At 50.5% G+C, this 22321-nt stretch overlaps 3 protein-coding genes across 3 annotated transcripts; 2 read left to right on the forward strand and 1 right to left on the reverse strand.

The window, feature by feature from the left end:
* The first annotated feature begins 825 nt into the window (after positions 1-825).
* On the forward strand, positions 826-1513 carry LOC124688176 (BAG family molecular chaperone regulator 5, mitochondrial). Its single transcript, XM_047221893.1, has one exon. It carries the CDS (start codon positions 893-895, stop codon positions 1511-1513), a length of 621 nt encoding a protein of 206 aa, XP_047077849.1. The 5' UTR covers positions 826-892.
* A 4978-nt stretch (positions 1514-6491) lies between these two features.
* LOC124690573 (PHD finger protein At3g20280-like) lies at positions 6492-17679 on the forward strand. The gene is made up of 5 exons (XM_047223941.1): positions 6492-6839; positions 14379-14694; positions 15157-16878; positions 17204-17321; positions 17489-17679. The coding sequence occupies exons 1-3, from the start codon at positions 6492-6494 to the stop codon at positions 16839-16841; spliced, it is 2349 nt and encodes a 782-aa protein (XP_047079897.1). The 3' UTR covers positions 16842-16878; positions 17204-17321; positions 17489-17679.
* A 726-nt stretch (positions 17680-18405) lies between these two features.
* On the reverse strand, positions 18406-20384 carry LOC124690574 (uclacyanin 1-like). The gene is made up of 2 exons (XM_047223942.1): positions 20174-20384; positions 18406-18776 (listed from the first exon to the last, which is right to left on the reverse strand). Exons 1-2 carry the CDS (start codon positions 20382-20384, stop codon positions 18406-18408), a joined length of 582 nt encoding a protein of 193 aa, XP_047079898.1.
* Between the last annotated feature and the right edge of the window lie 1937 nt (positions 20385-22321).

Consider the following 22321-nt stretch of genomic DNA (forward strand, 5'->3'; position numbering starts at 1 on the left):
TCGAAATTTGAACATTTTTCGAATTTGAATATTTTTTCAAATTGAACGCTTTATATATTTGAACGGATTTCAAATTTGAACGCTTTTATAATTTGAACATTTTTGTATTTGAACATTTTTCAAATTTGAACGGATTTCAAATTTGAACAATTTTTTGTATTTGAACATTTTTCGAATTTGAACGGATTTCAGATTTGAACATTTTTTGTATTAAAAGGTTTTAAAATTTAAACGTTTTTAAAATTTGAACATTTTTAAAATTTCGAACAGTTTTCAATTTTTGAAAATTTTCTGAATTTTAACTATTTTCAAATTTAAACAAAAATAAATATAAACAAAAAAGAAACAAAAAAAAGGAACAGAAAATAAAAAAGGAAAAGGAAAAGAAAAGAAAAGAAAGAAAGAAAGAGAAACAGAAAACAGAAAAAAGAGGCGAACTGGGCTGACCAGGCCGGCCCATACCGCGAGCGGGGGGTGTGCGGCGCGCGGTAGGGACCGACCTGGTCGGTGTATAGGATTTGCCTGTTTCTCTTTGGTGTGATCGGTGTTCCCACTCTGTTGCATGCGGTGCCGTGTCGAAGTCCGAAGGCCCGGATCATGTTTCCGAACAGTTCTCGATTGTCCTTTTCGGCTCGGCTGCTGGGGTTTTCACCTTTCGGTGCGCCCGGCTCAGCCTACACAGATTTCTGGTCCTGTATTCATTCACGGAGCAAAAGCATATGCGTCGACGCTAAAGTGGTGCACAAAATAAAGCTCGCCACCGAAAAAAGAGACGAGGAAACCACGTCCTGGCCCCAAAGGAACACGCCGCAGGCGTGGCTGACCTGACTGCGGGCGTCGGGCGAGCAGCACACTGACCTTTTCTTTGCTCCACTGATCCAAAGCGCTAGCCATGGGCTCCTACCACTACAGCTCCGCCTCCCACTTCTTCTTCCCCGCCGGCGATCCCCACCCCAACGCCATCCCCACCGCCCACAAGCCCGCGAAAACCGTGCGCATCCCCGTCACCTCCCCTCCGCCCCCTAAAACGCCCCCGGACGCGGCGGCCGCCGCCGCCAGGATCCAGGCGGCCTTCCGGGGCCACCTCGTCCGGCGCCACGTCGCGGCCGTGCGCTCCGCCGACCGCGAGGCGACGCGGCTCGAGCGGCTGCTCCGGCGGCAGGAGACCGTGGACGCCGTCCGCGGCGACGACCGCGAGCGCGCGCGCTTCTCCGAGGCGCTCATGGCCGCGCTGCTCCGCCTCGACGCCGTCCCGGGCCGCGACCCGGCCGTGCGGGGCGCGCGCCGCGCCGTCAGCCGCCGCGTCGTCGGCCTCCAGGAGGTGTTCGACTCCATCCTCGCCGCGCCCGAGGCGGACACGTACGGGGTGCCGGCCAGCCTCGACCAGGTCCTCGAAGGGATCTGGGGCGTTCGGGGAGAGGCGCCGCTGCCCGCGGCGGCGCCCGCGGTGGAGGAGGAAGCGGAGGCGAGGACGAGCGGCACGTGCTGGGGCCGGTTCTTCGGGGTGCTCTAGCGTGCTTCTCAGTCCACTAGGTCCCTACTGTGCACTGCGATCGTCGTATACCAAGTATAGATACATGTATTCCGTGGATATGGTACAAGTTACACATGAACATGAAACGAATACCTATAGTGGAAAACAATTGCTTCGGATTTCGCGATTCGTGATTCCACGTCGAGGGGAACCCAACACTGTTATTTCTCACTCTGAAAGCTGAATCGGAATGGTTGCTTGGGGAATTTGTTCGGCAAGTATTGTTCCAGGCTTCTTTTTGTCTTCTCCTTTATCCTGGCATCAATCTTATCGCCTCTCATTCTCTGACCATTTTAGTTTTCTCGGGGCAAAGGGCAAAATGTTGCATTCTTGCACTGTGTGAGCTGGGGTGAAAACGGAGCGGAAATAGATGAAATTGAGTGGTACCATATTTTATTTTCATATTTTTCTTAGAAGCAAAAATGAATACATAAACATGAAAATAAATGAAAAAAATGATATTATCGAACACAGATAGGAACGGAACAGAATATGGATCATTGCGCGAACCAATAAAACCCTTAAACCAGAGAAAAATAGTTGAAGCAACAAATAAGCCCCTTAAATCATGGGAAAAAAAACTGAAGCAACTCTAAGCATACGACAAACTTATTTCCTAACCCTTGCGAGGTTGCTCGATGTATTGAGAATTGGAGCAATTTTAGGATGGGTCACTCCGGTAGTTGAGCTTGACAAGGCTATGTATTGGTCCTATTGGATTGACCCATACACAACAATCCTAAAACGAAAAATCTGTACTAGCAGGAAATGGTTTCACTGGAAAACACTGTTTGTTTCCGCCAAAACTATTATGTTTATATTTTCAACTCGCAAATTTTTGTTTCTATATTTCCATTCCGTTTTCGTTTTTCAGTGGAAAAGTTGGAAACTTTCTGATCCATTTTCATCCCTAGTTCGAGCCACCTTCTCCATCATGCAACCGGCAATAGGACCGTATGCCACAAATCGTGAGAACACTGGTGAGACCGAGACGGTTGCTGCAAAGATTGGCTACTTGGGACCTCACTAGTTTTTTTTTTTACATAGGGAGAGAGCTGAGTCTATAAAGGGTAATTTTTGTGGGTGGAGATTTTTAGCTCCCTCCCTTCCGCCGCTCATTATGGACCCGAGTAATTTACATTGATTTTGCTGATTTTCCACAAAGTCTCTTTTTCTTTGTTTCTAATGTTGCAGAACAGAAACCATATTTTACATATTTTTAAGTTTCAGAAACTTTCCAGGTGTCAAATGGGCCCCAACCTTTTGCCACATTAGTATTTTGGGAAATACCATGGTGTGAGAAGAAGGAGAGGAGTTGGATGTCCATGGGCCGGCTAGGAGTGCCCATGGGGCAACAACCAACCTAGCCATGCCATGGGGGCCCACCGTCACCTCATCGCTTTGTTTGTCTTGATCTAAAACCATCTATATATATGATTGATATCACGGAGTCACAAGGAGGCATCCAATAAACCTAGGAACAAAGAACATAGAGGAACCTGCAAAGATTTGAGGAGAAACGCTGCCGGAGTTGCCCCACGCCCGTACTATGGATCTGTGGAAGTAACATGTATCATCTCTCTCTATGTACTTCACTAATTAGAGCCACATGAGTTGCCTACATGATTATGGTCATATATGTATTGCCTTGATGGTGGATCTTTTGTTGTGCAATGAGTTATGAGATGCAATTGAAACATATGTGTTTGATGTATTACTAGAATGCATATGTTATCCCATTCATGTATGCTATGATCTAATTGAACTTGTACGGAAGAATTCATCTAGGGAAGGTGTGTTAGTTGAGTAATATGGTAGTGGCATGTGTATTTGTCACACAAATTTTGTGTGCTGCTAAGGTTTTTTTTTGCCTTTCCAATGATTACCTCCGGAGGGATAAATGGATAATTATGTTATTGTTCACCTAGTGTCATTCTAGGTGACCTTGTTTGCTCAAGGTAGTATATTGTTAATCAAATCATGTAAATGTTCTTATTCTTTCTATTTCTACGCTACTTACAACATTGAGATGCATTGAGAAACTCTAGCTCAATTCGTGGTTAGCACTTGCCATAAATTCACCACGTTTTTTCAAATTCTATAGCATTGGAAAAACATGAGCTTGCAAACCTTTTGGGTTGGCAACAGAGTGATAATTAAATAAATAGGCTATGTCAAACGGGTAAGCACATGACATGGTGACAATTCAACAAATAGTAATCATGTAATTCCCATTTTCACTTTGATGCCATATAAAACCACACCAATTAGACTTGTCAAAAAGGTATGGAGTAAATAATTTGGAGGACGACTCCAATATATTGTTGTGGACAAGTTGTCAACATGATAGTAAAACCACCATAAACATGTGCCATGCCAACAAAGCCGCTCTCCAAAACTGGTTTAGAGGATATTTTCTTTTGTTTCGCTTCCATTTTTTACTTCAAGAGGTTGTGTCGGTTAAAAAATAAAGTGTATATAAGTCAAAGTGGTTAAAAAAGGTGACGTGTTCTTCTCGTGTTTTTTAGCGGGGGTGGCTCTACCGGTTCCCCGTGCCAGATTTGAAGGTCGGCCTCTTAATCCTTCTAGCATGCTCCACCCTGGCACATCTAGAGCCAGTTCCACTCGCCAAATCTGAAGGTCCTCATCTTAATGCCCCTACCGTGCTCCTTGTGCCAGATTTGAAGGTCGGCCTCTTAATCATTCTAGCATGCTCCACCCTGGCAGATCTAGAGCCAGTTCCACTCGCCAAATCTGAAGGTCCTCATCTTAATGCCCCTACCGTGCTCCCTGTGCCAGATTTGAAGGTCGGCCTCTTAATCATTCTAGCATGCTCCACCCTGGCAGATCTAGAGCCAGTTCCACTCGCCAAATCTGAAGGTCCTCATCTTAATGCCCCTACCGTGTTCCCCTCGCCGGATCTTGATTAGAATCCCCTCGCCAGATCTGAAGGTCGACGTCTTAATCCTCCTAGCACACTCCACCCTATCGGATCTAGATCTGGTTCCTCGTGCCAGATCTGAAGTTCTACATCTTAATCCTCCTAGCGAGCTCCCCTCATCGGGTCTAGGGTCATTTCCCTTGGCAAGATCTAAAGGTCGGCTTCTTAATCCTTCAAGCGCGCTCCTCCCTCCCAGATCTGGACTATGATGGCCCTTCGTCGCCTGATCTAATGCGATTCTTGATGTTAGAGGTGAGGATGGATACCAGGAGAAATACATGGTTGTGCACACTGCGACAGTGGCGACACATGTGGGTGTCGTCTTCTTCATCTGAGGCATCACCGAGGTAAGTTCCCCTCCCTTCCCCCTCTCATTATCCTAATGAAATCAAAAATACGGTGAGGGAGCTGAGCGATGAGATCCTCGCTGCCACCTTTATTAGTGATCGCATGGTTGCTCCAGCGGCTTCCTTGAGAAGCGGCGTGCAGTGGGAGACAGGGGAGGCAGGCGGCGGCTTTAGGGTTTGGTTTCCGCCAGAGTAGCCCTGATGGGAGCGGGGTGGCAGCTGATCAAACCATATTTTTGTTCTTTCTATTTTTACCTGACGTCAAGTTCTTTCCTTTTTTGGCCAGGTCGAAAAAGAAATTGGTCAGGTTCCATTCAACGCCTGAAAAATCACGAAAGTTTGCACCTGAAGACCTTGTCTGGTCTGTTTCACGTAGTGACTAATTGCTATATAGGGATGCATTGAAAAACTCTAGCTTAATTCAGGGATATCACTTGCCACAAATTCACCGTGCTTTTCCAATTTTTGGCATTACCAAAACATGGGCCAGACAATGTTTATGTCACCAACATGGTGCATCACCAAGTGGTCTATGTCAAGCGGGTAAGCACCTGACATGGTGACAAGTAAGCAAGTATTAATCATGTAATTTCCATTTTCTCTTTGATTTCATATGAAACCGCGCCCATTGGACTTTTTAAAAAGGTACAAAGCAAAAGGACTTGGAGGACTTCTATGCTAGGCCCCCGCGAACCAGTTGTCGGTATGTCTACTAAAACCACCGTAGACATGTGACATGCCAACAAAGCCACTCTGCCAAACAAGGGACGAAGACAAGGAGGGATGAGGGGGGGGGGGGGGCTGCGCCCCCTCTATGCTCATGATCTTCTTTTGAACACAAGCCATGACAGCTCTTTATTTGTATGATTTTAGCTAGTTCTGCCTCCTCATACTAAGATTGCTCCCCTTTATACTTCATTCCTGGCTCCGTCCCTGGCCAAACAAGTTAGATGACATTTTGTCTGGTTCCGAGCGTCCATTTTTTGCTTCATGAGGTTGTGTCTGAGAAACGGTATGACGAAATAAAGTGTCGCCAAGTCAAGGTGGTTACATATTTCATCTAGAAAAAAGGTGGTTACATATTTGTTTTCTTAGAAAAAACTACTGGTTAGGAAATACAGTAAATCAGAGCCTGTAGTGTTAGGAGGCCTTAGCCTCTACAGCCCACCACTGGCCCAGTTCCCCTGCCCGGTATCCTACAAGGCCCAATCTCATAATGCAGAGACCACAACGAAAGAAGGAGAAAAAAACTAAACCGGCGTCATCCCCTGGGAAAGTCAAACCAACGTCACCGATACGACCTCCCACCCCCATGCCACCATCCAGGCCGTCCATCTGGCCCTGGTCCGGACCCCACACACCAACCCAACCCCCTCCTCTCACCAGCGAACCTGGGATAAAAAAGCCGACGAAAACTTGCGTGCTCTCCTTCGCGTTCTACTCCGCACCACGGGGAATCCCCTCTCTCTCCGTCTCCCCCAAAACTTGCCCCGCCCTGCGCTTCGCCCATCTCACCGCCACGCCATACTCCCCGTCTTCTAATTGAGCGCCAAGCGGGAGAGGCGCCGTTTGAATTGCTTCCAGCGCCTTCTCGAACCTCCCCGAGAGGCCCCCTCTCGCCCGCCCGCCCGCCTAGGGTTTCGCCGTCCCCCCACCGCTCGCTCGGGCCATGGGGGACGCCGCGGCGGCGTCGCCCCAGGCGGCGCCGCGGAAGCGCCGGCGCGGGGACGGGATGCGCCGGGTGGCGGAGATCGTGATGGTGCTGGCGGCCGCCGGGGAGGTGCGGGGCGGGCGGGCGCCCACGGCGGCGGAGCGCGCGCTCGCGGCCGAGGCGCGCGAGCGCCTGGCCGCCGCCGTCGCCGAGGGCGCGGCCCGGCCCAGGGATCTGTTCCCCGGCGAGGCGGTCCGCGCCCTCGTCGAGGATCTCGGGCTCAACCGGGCCAGGGACCCCGCCGCCATGGGGTTCCGCCCGCCCAGGGCCTCCATCGCCGACAGGCTCCTTCTCACCAAGCGCAAGGTTTGTTTTCCCCGTCGATTCCCCTATTCACTCGCCGCCACTGTTTGCTGACCTTGTGGTGGACTCGCGGCCAGTATTGGAGCAATTTGGTGATACTGATGTGAGGCTGTATCAAATTCCATTCGCTAGATTAGGCTGCTGCTCGTAGCTACTACAAGTATACCATGTGAATGCTACCTTATTTGCTAGCTCATGTACTCCTGTTGTACCCTAGTTCGGGTTAATTTATCTGCCCTCGCGAGCAGTAGCACATCCAGGATTATAGTCATGGTTGGTATTGGCAGTCTATGGCTCACAGTCCTCTCTTATATAGGTTTTGTTCTTTTTACAAGATACCGTTGAAAATTGTTCAGTTACACCCAAAATCACTTGACATCAATTAAACAGTAGCTTTTGGAAAAAGAAACCGTATCACGCTTGAGACCATCAGCTCCGAAGCATAATAAGTGGAACAACTGCACAGCAATTGCTTTACTCAAGGCGCAAACAATTCTTGCAGCTGTTCATTCTAGCAACGTCCTGCCCACTAAGCCACTGGTGGCCTTGTGATTGCAGAGCCACACGGTTGTACCCCAGGCATCGTTGCATGTCCACCACTGCTCATGACTTGCTTGTAGAGTTCCTTAATGCGCGACAAGAGTGCTTCCCATTTGTTAGAAGGAGAAAACAAAGCGAGGCAAGGAACAAAGTCTGTAAAAGGAACAGCAAGCGCTCTGAAACACACGGAAGATCACAAAAAGAGGAAAATGTTGGTTAATCTAGCCTTTTCCTTCTAGCTTTTTCCTTCTCTGAATAAGATGCGCTAGCATCAATAGCGTCAGGTTAGCGTCAGGGGTTTTTCAGTTAGAATTCAGTTAGCAGTTCAGCTATTTTTCAGCTGCAGATAGGGTAGTTTGACCTGATCCTTGCGCATGACTCGATCGCCCGGACGTGGGATGGCACGTCTGTTGTGGGCATCGTGTGATCAGCACGATCAGTCCTTGCATGAATAAAAGGAAGAACGAAACAGAAAAGCTGCAAGTCGTTCGCAGCACAAAAACCTTTGTCTCTGTCCTCCGTGTTCGTGAGTGAGATCGCGAGGTAGTTAGACGAAAGGCTACAAGTGGTATCGAGCCTAACCCCATGGTTGGGACTCCACCGCCGGTACCTCCGGCGCCGGCGGATGCAGCGGCTGCAAGCGCCGCAGCAGCCGGGAGCCCTCTTCGCGCGCGATCGCAAAGTCGCGGACGAAGCGAGGGAAGGAGGAGCGGTGGCGGCGAGGTGGTTGTGCGGGAGACGATCGTGCGGGACGGTGGCGGCGGCGGCTCCACGTCCCGGCCGACACTCACCAAGACCAACTACACGGAGTGGGCGATTCCGATGCGCGTCAAGCTCCGGGCCGCGGGCTCGTGGGAAGGCTGTCGACGCGGACGACGCACCCGAGCGGCGAGGAAGGCGGCGCTCGGCGCCATCCCGAGCTCGGTGCCGTCGGAGCCGGTGCAGCTCCTCGGCCGCAAAGGACAACGCCAAGATCGCACGGGACACGATCAAGACGATGCGCGTCGGCGTCGATCGCGTCCGCGAGGCGCGTCGCCGAAGCTCCGCGAGGACTTCGACAACTCGGCGTTCGGGACCGGGGAGAACGCCGAGGACTTCTCCATCCGCGTCTCCGGCCTCGTCACCGAGCTGCGGTCCACGGGCGACACCACCTCCGAGCTGGACGGCGTGTCCAAGATCCTGCGCGTCGCCCCCAAAAGGTACGCTCGGATGGCTTGCTCGATCGAAACCTTGCTTGACTCGAAGGAGCTCACGATCGAGGAGCTGAGCGGGCGTCTGACGGCGTCCGAGGGACGTGGCGAGCCAGACCAAGACGCCGGTGGCCACCTGCTCCTCACGGAGGAGGAGTGGCGCGCACGCGCTGCTAGCCGCCAGCACGGATCAGAAGGATCCGGCTCAGGTGGCAAGCAGAACAAGAACCGCCCGAACAGCCGCGGCAAGGACGCGGTACGCGGCGGCGGCGGCCCGTCCAAGGACGACAAGTGCCGCTACTGTGGCAAAAAGGGGCATTGGGCCCGCGATTGCCGCAAGAAGAAGAGGGACGAGGAGGCGCAAGCTCGCCTTGTCCAGGGAAGAAGGCGACGCTGATCCGGCGATGCTCCTCGCGAGAGATCGTACTCGACGACGTGCCCGGTGCGGGCTGGGCCAAGCACACCAGCCGACGCTCGCCGGTGACGTCGAACCGGCGCGCCCTCTCATCCTCTTGAACGAGGAGAAGGCCAAGGTGGTGCCAGGGCGCGCGGATGAGCCCATGGACGCCATGTGGTACCTCGACACGGGCGCGTCGAACCACATGACGGGGAACCGTTCCGCGTTCACCACCCTCGACGAATCGGTCACCGGCAACGTGCGCTTCGGCGACGGATCGGTGGTGCGGATCAAGGGAAAGGGCGACATCGCGTTCACCATCGGCGGCGGCCGCCGGCGCGCGTTCACCGACGTGTACTTCATCCCCGGGCCGAAGAGCGGTGTCGTGAGCCTCGGGCAGCTCGACGAGCACGACTGCGACATCCACATCGGGCGCGGCACGCCGACGATCCGCGATCGTCGCGATCAACCGCCGGTCCAGGTGAGGCGCTCCCCTAATCGTCTCTATCGGTCGACGATGCGGCTCGCCGGGCCGGTGTGCTCGGCAATGCGCCTCGACACGGCGGCATGGCGGCGGCACGCACGGTTCGGGCATGTCCATCCGGAGGCGTTGCGAGAAGATGGCCGGGGAGGGCATGGTGCGCGGATCGCCACCGGCCGAGCCCACCGGCGAACTCGCGAGGCTCGCTCGGCGGGGAAGCGGCGGCGCACACCGTTCCCGCAGCGAGGCCAAGTACGGAGCGGAGCAACCGCTCGAGCCGGTGCACGCCGACCCGTGCGGTGCTATCACGCCACCAACACCCGGAGGACGCGGTACTTCCTCGCTCCTCGTCGACGACTACGGCCGCTTCATGTGGCTCGTCCCGTTGGCGACGAAGGACGAGGCCGGCGACGCCCTCAAGCGCTTCCGGGCCGAGGCGCGGACCGAGGCACGGTGCACGCTGCGGACACTCCGCACCGACCGCGGCGGGGAGTTCACGTCGAACGAGCTCGCCGCCCACTTCTCCGACACCGGTGTCAAGCGGCACTCGACGGCGCCGTACTCACCGCAGCAAAACGGCGTGGTCGAACGCCGCAACCGGACCGTGGTGGGCATGGCCGGGTCCATGATGAAGGCCAAGAAGTTGCCTAGCTTCTTCGGGGTGAAGCGGTCACAACGGCGGTGCACGTGCTGAACCGCACCTTCACCCGCTCCGTCGACGGCGAGGACGCCGTACGAGGCCTGGCACGGGAGGAAGCCCTCCGTCGAGCACTTCCGCGTCTTCGGATGCATCGCGCACGTCAAGAGCGCACGCCCCTTCCTCCGCAAGCTCGACGACCGGAGCACGCCGATGGTCTTCATCGGCTACGAGCCTGGGTCAAAGGCATATCGTGTCTACGACCCAGCGACTCGCCGCGTCCACGTCACGCGGGACGTCGTCTTTGATGAGGCGGCAAGCCGGGATTGGGAGGAGAAAGACGGCGGCACGAGCCCGTCCCGGGACTTCGAGGTCGAATACACGGTGGACACACCGTCGAACAATTCGGCCGCACGCCCACCGCCAACGCCCGCACGCGAATCGGAAGAGGAGGAGAGCTGGGATACCTCCGACCAGGGAGGAACGGCGTCGCCACGCACACCTCCTCCACCTCCGGCGACGGAGGAGCGCTCCATCGAGTTCGCCACACCACCAACGGCACCTGATCCAGAGCAGCTTGATGCCAGCGACGGCGGCGAGCCGCATCGGTACCGCCGCGTGTCCGATTCTGTCGGGTCCGGGTAACACAGCCCTCGGACTTGCGGAGCGGCTGCTCCTCGCCACGGCCGAAGAGCCGTCGAGCGTGGGAGAGGCACCGAAGGAGGCGAGCTGGAGCAGGGCAATGGCGGAAGAGCTGGCCGCTGTGGAAGAAAACGAGACATGGTCTCTCGTCGACCTCCCGTCGGGCCACAAGCCCATTGGACTGAAGTGGGTTTACAAGGCCAAGAAGAACGAGAAAGGCCACGTCGTCAAATTCAAGGCCCGGATCGTTGCAAAAGGGTACGTACAGAAGGAGGGGGTTGACTTCGACGAAGTCTTCGCCCCAGTCGCCCGCCTCGACTCCGTGCGCCTCCTGCTCGCTGTCGCCGCGCAGCAGAGTTGGGAGGTCCACCACCTCGACGTCAAGTCGGCCTTCCTCAACGGCGAGATCAAGGAGGAAGTGTACGTGTCACGGCCTCCCGGATTCGTCAAGCATGGATCGGAGGGGAAGGTATTGCGCCCGAACAAGGCGTTGTACGGCCTCCGGCAAGCTCCACGGGCATGGAACGCGAAGCTGGACCCGAGCCTCGTCGCGCTCGGCTTCGTCAAATGCCCATCGGAGCACGCTGTCTACACGCGGGAGAAGGATGGGGAGCGGCTGCTTCTCGGGGTGTACGTCGACGATCTCATCGTCACCGGCACCGCCGCGCAAGCAATTGTCATCTTCAAGGAGGAGATGATGACTCTCTTCAAGATGAGCGACCTTGGGCTACTCTCCTACTACCTCGGCATCGAGGTGTGCCGAGAGCCGGGCCGCATCCAGCTCAGCCAAGCCGCGTACGCAGACAAGCTGCTCGACAGATTGTCGATGAGCGACTGCAACCCCACTGCCACACCAATGGAGGCGCGCCTGAAGTTGAGCAAGAAGGGGAACGGGAAGGCAGTAGATCCCACCCTCTACCGCAGCACCGTCGGCGGGCTGCGCTACCTGGTACACACGCGCCCCGACATTTGCTTCGCGGTGAGCTACCTGAGCAAGTTCATGGAGGCTCCCACCAGCGAACATTGGAGCGCGGTGAAGCACCTGCTTCGCTACATCGCCGGAACCAGGAAGCTGGGCTGCGTCTACACACGCCAAGACGAGGAGGCTCGTCTCGTCGGCTATAGCGACGCAGACTGGGCAGGGGACATCGACGATCGGAAGAGCACCAGTGGGATGCTGTTCTACTACGGCAGCTGTCCCATCTCCTGGCAAGCGACGAAGCAGAAGATCGTCGTCCTCTCCACCTGTGAGGCGGAGTACGTCGCCGCCACCGGTGCGGCGTGCCGGGGCATCTGGCTCAAGCGGCTGCTGGGAGAGCTGCTTGGGCGCGACGGCGGCATCACCGAGCTGCGCGTCGACAACAAGTCAGCGATCGCGCTGGCCAGGAACCCGGTCTTCCACGACCGGAGCAAACACATTCAAATCCGCTACCATTTCATCCGTCAGTGCGTGGAGAACGGCGACATCGACATTCAGTTCGTTCGCACCGACGGCCAACTATCTGACATCATGATCAAGGCGCTTGGGCGAGTGCGTCTCCAGGAACTGCGCCAGCACATCGGCATGGTCAAGGTGAAAGAAAACTAGATTAGGAGGAGATTGTTGGTTAATCTAGCCTTTTCCTTCTAGCTTTTTCCTTCTCTGAATAAGATGCGCTAGCATCAATAGCGTCAGGTTAGCGTCAGGGGTTTTTCAGTTAGAATTCAGTTAGCAGTTCAGCTATTTTTCAGCTGCAGATAGGGTAGTTTGACCTGATCCTTGCGCATGACTCGATCGCCCGGACGTGGGATGGCACGTCTGTTGTGGGCATCGTGTGATCAGCACGATCAGTCCTTGCATGAATAAAAGGAAGAACGAAACAGAAAAGCTGCAAGTCGTTCGCAGCACAAAAACCTTTGTCTCTGTCCTCTGTGTTCGTGAGTGAGATCGCGAGGTAGTTAGACGAAAGGCTACAGAAAAGGCCGAGCTAGGAAAACTTGATATTATCATCATTTACCATGTTTCACGATGTGTCTAAAATGGACATCTTCCTCTGGGTCGTCTCCAGAAATTTGATGGCCCTGTGCAAAATGCCACATGGGGCCCTCAGATAAGCAGAGCACACCAACATAGGCGAAGGTAGGAGATGGAGCGATGTTTTCTGATACGAAATCCCCGAGGAAATAGGCTACTCGTATTTATAAATAAATGAAAATAGTTATAGGAGTAGAGAGTCATACAGATACGTATAGTACTAAGGGAGGATACAAGATGGAGCGATTTTGCCCGTAAGGAAAAGAAGGCGGAGTGATTGATCTGCTTTACTTATGGCGTATTGGCGTACATGCATTTTGTTATTTTTTGTTAAAACCAGTATGCGCGCATTTAAGTTGGAGGCTATGATCAAGTCCATCTGTGTTGTGTGTTGTAGTTGGGCTGGTTCTGTCTTTGGCCCAATGGGCATTAGAAGGAATCAAGAGGCAAAACCAGCCTCGCTAATAAAGTTTGGTTGTCCGCTGAATCCGTCCATACCCCTCCACAACTCAGATTCATGTCCTTCCTTTCTAATATCATTCCCAACGAGACATGGGCCCACAACTCAGATTCATCTCCTTCCTTTCTCCTATTGTTCGCAACGAGACAACATACAGTTTTGACTACTCAGAACCATGGCGATGCATACGCGTATAAGATTTGGGGGCCCCAAAGTTTTGAGGGCCCTGTGCGGTCGCCCATCTCTCACGCCCCCATCGACGGCCGTGATCTTTTTGAATGTCATCTACAAACAGATTGCTCCGAAGTCCGAACCATAAACTGTGGCGGAGATTCCACAATTCCTCTCTTTCCAGATATTCCACCACGTGTAGATGACAAGTCTGATATATAGGTACGGTTGTACACCAGGCACCATTGCAGGTCCACCACTGCTTATGAGTTTCTTTTCCTAAAATAGAGTATTTTTAATGTGCGACAAGTGCACCACCCATTTATTAGAAAAAGAAAATAAATGGAGGCCAGTAACAAAGTCTGTAAAAGGAACAGCAAGGGGTCTGAAACACCTGAAAGATAATAAAAGGAGGAAATGCTGAGCTAGGAAATCAAGATGCAATCATTGTTTACCACCTTAGGCAAGATGCCTAAGAAGACAAACATTGTCCTGAATGTCGTGTACAAACCGATTGCTCCGAAGTCCAACCCATAAGCCTAGTCAGAGATTACACGATTCATCTCTTGCCAGATATTCCAGCAGGCGTAGGTGACGATGCTGATATAGTTACTACCATCATGCACATATGTTGAGTAAATGTTTTTCTTTTGTTCCATGGTAACTTATAGCTTCAGGTTTCCCAAATTAACTTCCACAATTAGTGTCTTTGTGAATTTGCTTCTGCTGAGCTGACTGCTGTACTTGTAGATCTTGTTCTTGTTTTTATTACTGCGGTGTATGTAATTGCTCTTTTCAGGAAATATTTAAACTTGGTATTTTTTAGATGTATGTCCTTATGATGTATTAGTTATATATTGCTTGAAAAAATAACTTTTATGAAGTAGTAATAATAATATCTAGCTGTTGAATCAGTCAATCACCTGAATTACCTCTGGATCTTTGTTTTATGCTAAACTTACTATATATCTGCTCACGGACAATTTTGGCTACCTTCTTTCATTCTGTAGATGGAAGAAGTTAAGGAACCTCCAGTGCAACAAGCAACCATCACACCACAAACAACTGTCTCAACTGGAATGGCTGAATTCCAAGGTTCACATGGAGCTCCCATGTTTGCTGGTGGATCTCTCAGGACTTCACCAGCTGTTGCAGCCTTGCCTACTACAGCACCAGCAACTTCTAACTCTGTAATGGCCTTGAGACAGCATGGATCATCTCCTATAAAGCCAGTTACTAATCCTTCAGTTGTTGCTGTATCCCATACTGCTCAACCACATGTTAAGTTGGAAAGAGGTGTTAATGGTCCTTTGAATTTAACACGAGGTACTGCTACATCATCTTATCTAATGTCTACAGTGTTCATACTTCATTTCATTTGCATTCTGTAAGTTGAAACTTTCTATTTTTAGATCATGAACAACATTCTTTTTTTATAGAATAAATGTTTGCTTGGTTCTGAAAGAATGTCTTGCGGCACAAATATGATGCACAGAAAACTCTTGGCAATTACACTATCTTTCGAGTTTATTGCCAGAGGTGTAAAAGACACAAAAAAAGACACTGAAAAATGAACTGTTCTTTTAACTACAAGTATCTATGACCGAAACTGTCTAGATGTTTGTCGTCTAGCATTTAAATTTTTATCCGAGAACACGTAGTTGCTTAACTGTCACTTCCCATCGTGTCTGAAACTGTTTTTCGTATTTATGGTTGTAAAAAGAGATTTGGTACTCTTTGATTCTACTAGCTCAGAAACTAACTCGCCTGTCTTGCCCACTGCTGCAGCGACCCCTGGCCACTTGAACAAATCACTGCATGATACATCTGCTAGGCCAAATCTTAATGCAGCACCGAGTACAAATCAGATCATCAAAAGTCAGGACACAAAGGTAGCAACAATTCAAGCTGCGACGGGAAACCCTGTTATGGGACATCATGCTACACAAGGAACAGCATCTGTTACTGCAAAACCTACTTTTGCCAACCACAATGCAATAGCAAAAAATGTTCAGCACGTTCTGCAACAGCCGGCAAATCATCCTAGCTGGACTCCACCATCAACCGAGTACATGCATGCTCGTTTGGACTGCCAGATATGCAAAGTTGCTATCATGGATGCGAACAGTTTGCTTGTTTGTGATGCTTGTGAGAGGGGAGCACACCTGAAATGCCTTCAGCATTATGGTAATAAAGGTGTTCCTACAGCTGACTGGCATTGTCCAACATGCGTAGCACAGAGTAAGGGTAAACCCCTGCCGCCAAAATACGGCAAGGTTACAAGAACTGTTGTAGCATCACAGGCTGGCCCACCTGGTGGTGGAACACAGTTCTCTGTTCAGGGAGCAGGAGAAAATATGATTGCGAAGGAAAATCAGCAAAAGGGTGCTACAAATGGAAATCTTACTAAGCCAAATTCCATGCAAGCTAGTAGCACTGTGCACAACAGTACTGTGTTGGCTCTTAGTGCTCCCACTGACCGTTCGCAAGCACAAATACACTCTATCTGTGAACCTGCAAAAGGAACTGCCAGTAATGCCGAAACATCCTCTAATGAAATGGAATGGAATGAGCAACCTTGCAGTAGTACAGGATGTGAATTGACTGCTGGCAGTAGTTTTGGTACTCCTTCTGGCAAATCTCCTGACGAAAAAGTGAGCAGTGCATTATCTTTGCACTCTGTCGATTCAGCCAACGACAACGCTCACGGTCAGCAACCTACAGTAACTTCTAGGATAAATTGTTCGGATAGTTCATTTGTTGTTGCCGCTGAAGCAAAGGTCAAGTTGGAAGCACAGTCTGAAGCCCTTCCGAGCGGAGATGTGGAAATGGCTGCTAATAATGGGACGCCTGTGGATCAAGTGATCCATGGTGCTACTGAAGAAAATATTAGGACTCAAGCAACCTCTGCGCCAAATGCAGACAATGTGGATATTACTAACAACATGGAAACACCAGTAGATCAGGGCAGCAATGTTGTTGCTGGAGAGAAGGTCCACACTGAAGCAGACTCTGAGACACATGCAATGGAAGATGTGGAGATGACTACCAGCACTGGGACACCAATAGGTCAAAGCAACAACACTGCTAAAGAAGTTGAGTTGCAGACTGATACAACCTCTCAGCCACATGTGATCAAAGATATGGAAGTGACTGCCAGCCCTGCAACAGGAGTGGATCAAAAGAGCAACAACGGTAGTGAAGAAAAACCCTGGTCTGAACAAATATGTGCTGTCAAAGATGTGCAAATGACCACCGATGCTATAGCAAATGGATTAGTTGAGAATGGAGTAACAGAACCTCTGAGCGTAGAGGCGGATGCAGATAATTCTGACTTCAGTGCAATGCCAGATCATCATAACAACCATCAGGTAATTCTAAACGGGGTGGTACGTGTGAAGGATGAAGTTCTATGCAGTCAGGATGGTGAACTTGAGGGTTGCACTGCAGCACCAAAAGAAGAAACTGACTAGATTCAGTATTAGGGTTGCATCACATTTAGTTTTGCAGGTGCGTTTCTAACTTAACCTGTTTTATAAACTTACTATAATAGATGTTTTATTCAACTGGTAGTTTGATCTAAAATAAAATTAGCTGTTTCTATGTCTGATTTGTGGTAATACTAACATTTAAGAGCAATACATCTGGGTATTTAGTTATTCTGGTGCAACAGTGGCATTCGGAACTTGCAGCCTGTCTGAATTGTGAGGGTCCAATATATTTTGAAATGTTTTAACCACTGTTTCTCCCCCCTTAAACACTGTACTATTAAACCCGTATAAATGCCTCTCAGATTTAGCATTGTGTATCCAACCTTACGTTTAATCTTTAACAGATGGGGAGTATGAAGGATCTGCCAGTAGTTCTGCTAGTGTCACTGATTAGCATGCTCTCTACATTCTTCTGGGTCACTCTTCATAGATTATGAGTCATGGACAGCTAATTTCGTCAAGGTTTGTACTGTGTGCTACCGTTAAAACCCTTTTATGACCTCTTTGCGGGTTCTCCCTTTGAATGATACGCACCCACCAGAGTATTATTAACTACTACTTTTATTAGCACCACCCAGCTTATTCTTCTTCATTTCTGCTGACATGAGATTTCCTTTAAATTTATGTAGGTCTATACTGCCTCTTGGTGCCTCATGAGGTTGTTGTACTTTATGTAGTTCATTCAAGCTATCCGTTTCTAGTTAGTTGATTCTTTTTCTTCCTTGATCCTCTGTACTAATCTTTGAGTCTGTAATTAGATAGGCTTTTATTGTGAGGACTGAATTATTTTGCGTCATAATAATGACTTTTCCTTTCACAATCCTTGTTTGATGGCACCGGAGAATTGTTCTCATCCATCTCTGCCCGTCGAGGCATCCAAGTATCATTTTGGCTTGCTGTGCCTGCGACAGCGTGAAGGCCGCTTTGAGATGTGCATCCTGGGGACAGCCTGACAGGCTTACTCGGGTTAATTTGTTCCGTGCAACGTGCCTAGTTCAGCTCTGTCGCAGCTTTGCACATTGCCCAGTTTGACTTGCTCTTATGTTGCATGCGAACGGTGAAGCGATGGCGTGCTGTGAAGGCTTAGCGCTGCCACACAGAACTTTCATGTGTCAAGGTTGGTGTCCGACTGCCTCTATTGTGCTGGACATCACTATTCTGAAGAGATTGCGGTGAGGCGAATAAGCTCCAATGACTGCACGGTTACACTCCAGAGTCCAGAGTCCAAATCTTGCTTTCATAACACACCCCATAAACCCAGTAAATGAAGCAGGCTCGTCTTTCCCCGGAAAGAACTCAACTTCACAGGTTCTATACAAAGACAACCAAATGAACCTAGTTAAATCACATCATTGACATATATTGCTACAACTTGTGTGACATTCTGCTCCAAAAACTAAAATAGTACTGTATTATGAAACGGAGGTAGTATAAAATAAAGCCGGTACAGTTATGACGAAATGAAACAGACATCTAGATCTAGGATGAGAAGGCCACATACATAGGCGATCTGATCATACACGCAGCGCTCTTCCTGCTCAAGTTCTCATGCACCTAGGTTCATAAGACCCCACACAAAGACCAAGCACAATGCTGCGCGCACCAGCGGTGCCACTGCAACACCTGGGGAGCCGCTCGACGCCGACGGCGCGGGCGCCGTCGCAGCAGCTCCATCTTCCTCCGTCCGCGGGGACGCGCCGGCAGACACCGCAGCACCCACGTCGACGTGCAGCTTCAGCCCGCTCCTGCACTTGGCCGGGTCGGCGCCGACAAAATACCTCGCGCCTTCGTCGTCCAGGCCTACCCTGCTGAGCCCGTCCGTGTACATCCTGATGGGGTTGCCGACCTCGCATGCCGCGAACTCCGCTTCGCCTCCGACCTCCGCGACGCCGCCGTCCGTCGCCTCGTGCGCGAACCCTGAGAACCCCACGGTTCAGACTTCGAACTTGAGTACTTGACAATGCAGTGCTATTTGAGACGGGAAAGTCTTTTCTAGCGGTTCCGGCTTCTACCGGACCTCCCTGACCCAATCGGGAGCTGCCACCTCTCATAGTATCTATACCTCTATGTCCGTATTTGAACTCGTATTTAATGTATAAATGATATATTTCTGATTAGAAAATAAATTTTATTAACAAATTATAAAATATTTTTGTTGAATTTCAACAAAATATATACAATAACTTTTCCAGAAATATGTAAGTTCCTAATATTTCTAGTATGTGTTCAATAATATTCAGGAATCAAAGATATATAAGACATATATCTCTTATATTACTGAAAACTGGGTCATACCCAAACACGAGGCAATTATGTTTCAGAAATCAATTTCTTTTATTGTGGATACCAGTGTTATATCAACAAAGTAGCATACACCGCTGATATTTTAGACATTTGTTCACAATCCATATTTGTGCAGAAAACATTTTTCACAAATTATTACAAAATTTCATTAATAATTCAAAATGATCTTAGAATTTTACAAAGAAATAGACAAATTAACTTCATTTCAAATCTTAGAGCAAATGAAAAAAATATCATTCATATGGATTAAACACCACCAAAATATTTTCTCAATCTAAGGAATTTTTGTTGGATTTTGACAAGGATATCTCAATCTGTGCCATTATATATACAAAAAAAGTTTGAGAATAAAAAAAACAGAGCAGGAATTGGATGCGATACATTTGACACAAATAGAAGAATAAAATCCAGATCGGGCCAAAAAAAGCCACCACCAAAATCACTCAGATCTGCATCCTCATCAAATTTAAAGCTCAAAAAAAAACCCAAACTTAGCCTACACATGAACATGGTGGCGGCCGAAGCATCGTCTTCCTCCGGCGGCTCTCGTCGAGGAGGTCGAGGCACTGCGGGTAGGAGGGGGCGGGAGAGGAGCCAGACCTCGAGAGCAACCTCATGCTCAGGCACGGCGCCACCGTTCCAGCCGCAGCCTCGCTGAAGATTGCACTCGGCCTCGCCGCCTCGCTGAAGGTCCCGCCTCGCCGGTCGCCGCCGCTTTTCTGGATAAGGATTGAGAGAGAGAAGGAAATTGAGCCACGCTGGGGTGGATGTGGGGGTCCCTCGGAAGTATATATCGTACGTATGCGCACCTGTCTCACAGATCGGCAGCCAAACAAGTCGTTATACAGGTTATATTTTTCCGAATCACCACGCATTTTTGAACGGCCGATGGGACTCCGGTAGGAACCGGTTCCGCCAGAAAATCCACTCTCTATTTGAGACTGAAAGCTAGATGGGGAACTGTAGAGATTCACGAGAGTACGTGAGGCGTAGTGGTGGGCTGGACTTACAGAGGGAGTCGCCGACGGCGAAGTGCCTGTCGGTAGACCAGGCAAGGACGTCGGAGGCCACGTCCCAGCCCGGGTCACCTCCGACGACATGGTGAACGGGAACAGCGGGTGCAGCTCCTGCGACGTGCTGATGCATGGTGACGGCCAGAAACAGAAGGCCGGTGACGACGGCTGCCACCCGGCCGTGGTTCGTGGCGGAGGCGATAGGCATCGTGCGGTACGCCGGAATCGGAGCAGGAGGCGGGGGAGGCGGGGTGAGGAGATGGAATGGTACGGTGTGCTAGCTGTTCGTTGTAGGAGTACTGTCACACGATGAAGTGAGTCGTTTGCCATAGGTTGGCTGGCTAAGAGCATCTCCAGTCGCCTCCCCCAAACCGTCCCCCAAAGCGCGCCGGATTGAGCGTTTGGGGGACGTGTTTTGTTCGTGCCGCGTTTGGGGGACGTCGCTCCCCAGCCGCGTCCCCCAAACGCCGCCCCCAAACATTTAAAATAATTTTTTTAACACATAAACCATTTATATCAAATGTAGCATATGAAAAAAAATTGCGCCGAGACAGACGACGCAACAAACAGCGACCAATCGCGCCTACCTGGCAAGTCGTCGAGCACCTTCTGTGCGCGGAGGTGGGGCGGATTTGACGGCGCGTTCTGGGAGGCGCTGGCGACGCGGCGGCGGCGGCACGACCGGCGGGAGCCCCGGCCGCGACAACGGTGCCGACTCGCAGCACGGATCGGACGCCCAAACGGCCGGGAAATCCAGCGGCGGCGGTGGGGTGGGAGGCGCGGGAAGGAAGGAGCGACGAGAAAAGAGGCGCGAACCAACGGTTTATGCAAATAGTCGCCGACATGTGGGAGCCCGCCTCGCTTTCGTTGTGTCCGGCGTCCCCGGTGCGTCCCCTGTGGGACGGGGACGGGCTCGGGGCGCCGGACACCGTATCGGGGCGCGCCGGATAAAAAAGGGCTTTGGGGGACGCGGCTGGAACGCTTTTTTTGTCCGGCGCGCCCCAAATCGCTTTGGGGGACGGTTTGGGGGACGCGACTGGAGATGCTCTAAAGGAGATGAACCGTCTCCAACAACCAGTCCTGGCACGAGAATGGTAGGCTCTCAGAGCTGCATGAGCCACAAATAAAAAAGGAAACGAAGAAAAGAAAATTAGGTTTAAAGTGTGGATGCATCCATCTAGGCCTATTGGCCTAATCGGTGCTCGGTGGAGAGGTGCAAAGAAAATAAGATCATGCGAGGACATGAAGGAGGGAGGGAGATAAGGGCGAAGGTGCTGAGTGGGAGTGAGATGAGAGACATGGGGGTGGAGCGCACAATAGCAGGGTGGGTGCGAGGGCTTGGTCAATGTGGCTACTGGCTAGGATCCTTATATCCCACTTTTGAGACATCTCGTTCATACATGGTTTAATATATGACTTGTTGATTTGAATATGATTTAGAAGTGGAATAAGTGTGATCTCACTTGGATCTTAAGATTTTGATCAAGAGACCAAGGCTGGTCATAGGTGAGATAGGTAGAAGGAATGAATTTTGAGACAAAAGGTAGAAGATTTGAGAAAGTTGACTAGGCATTGCTGATTACCAAATTTGATGCACGAGCTCATGGAGAAGGGCCGGTAATATATTTCAACACTGACCTAGTGGACACAAAGGAGAGAGAAACTAGTGAGGTCGCATGCAAAGCATAGTCAAAAACCACTCAATCCTTGGAAGGGGTATCATCAACAATATCCAAAGTCACGGATATTTGAACCAAAGCAAAGTTGAGGGTTTTAATACGAACCCTAGAAAAAACCATGGGGTAAAGTGAACTTGTCTCGGAAAACTAAGGGGGATAGTTGAGTAGGGGATGATTGTATAACCGAAGTGCAATGCATACTGGTTAGAATAATCTAGATTTACTATATGTTGGCAATATCTTTTGTAGAAAGGTCCTAAAAATGAACAATCTAGCATATTCTTTCAGATGGCATAATCCAACGCACTATACTTCATCATGAAGAAATGAAACGTTTCAAGTGGTTATTTAAGAGGGCGTTTCTAGGGTCTAGACATTTATTCGTTGATGTTTCTCATGATTACACAGCCAATGATGCAACTAGATATGTTGACTTAAGAGGTGTTCTCTAGGATAAATGCAAATA

This window comes from Lolium rigidum, chromosome 2 (assembly GCF_022539505.1).
Source record: "Lolium rigidum isolate FL_2022 chromosome 2, APGP_CSIRO_Lrig_0.1, whole genome shotgun sequence".
NCBI classification, from domain to species: domain Eukaryota; kingdom Viridiplantae; phylum Streptophyta; class Magnoliopsida; order Poales; family Poaceae; genus Lolium; species Lolium rigidum.

Bases quoted from the DNA above. Each gene is read 5' to 3' on its own strand.
- LOC124690573 (XM_047223941.1), top strand. From the start codon at position 6,492: ATGGGGGACGCCGCGGCGGCGTCGCCCCAGGCGGCGCCGCGGAAGCGC. The intron at 6,840-14,378 runs GTTTGTTTTCCC...TTCATTCTGTAG, and splicing joins TCCTTCTCACCAAGCGCAAG to ATGGAAGAAGTTAAGGAACC. The intron at 14,695-15,156 runs GTACTGCTACAT...CCACTGCTGCAG, and splicing joins TCCTTTGAATTTAACACGAG to CGACCCCTGGCCACTTGAAC.
- LOC124690574 (XM_047223942.1), bottom strand. From the start codon at position 20,384: ATGCCTATCGCCTCCGCCACGAACCACGGCCGGGTGGCAGCCGTCGTC. The intron at 18,777-20,173 runs GTAAGTCCAGCC...TGGGGTTCTCAG, and splicing joins CGCCGTCGGCGACTCCCTCT to GGTTCGCGCACGAGGCGACG.
- LOC124688176 (XM_047221893.1), top strand. From the start codon at position 893: ATGGGCTCCTACCACTACAGCTCCGCCTCCCACTTCTTCTTCCCCGCC.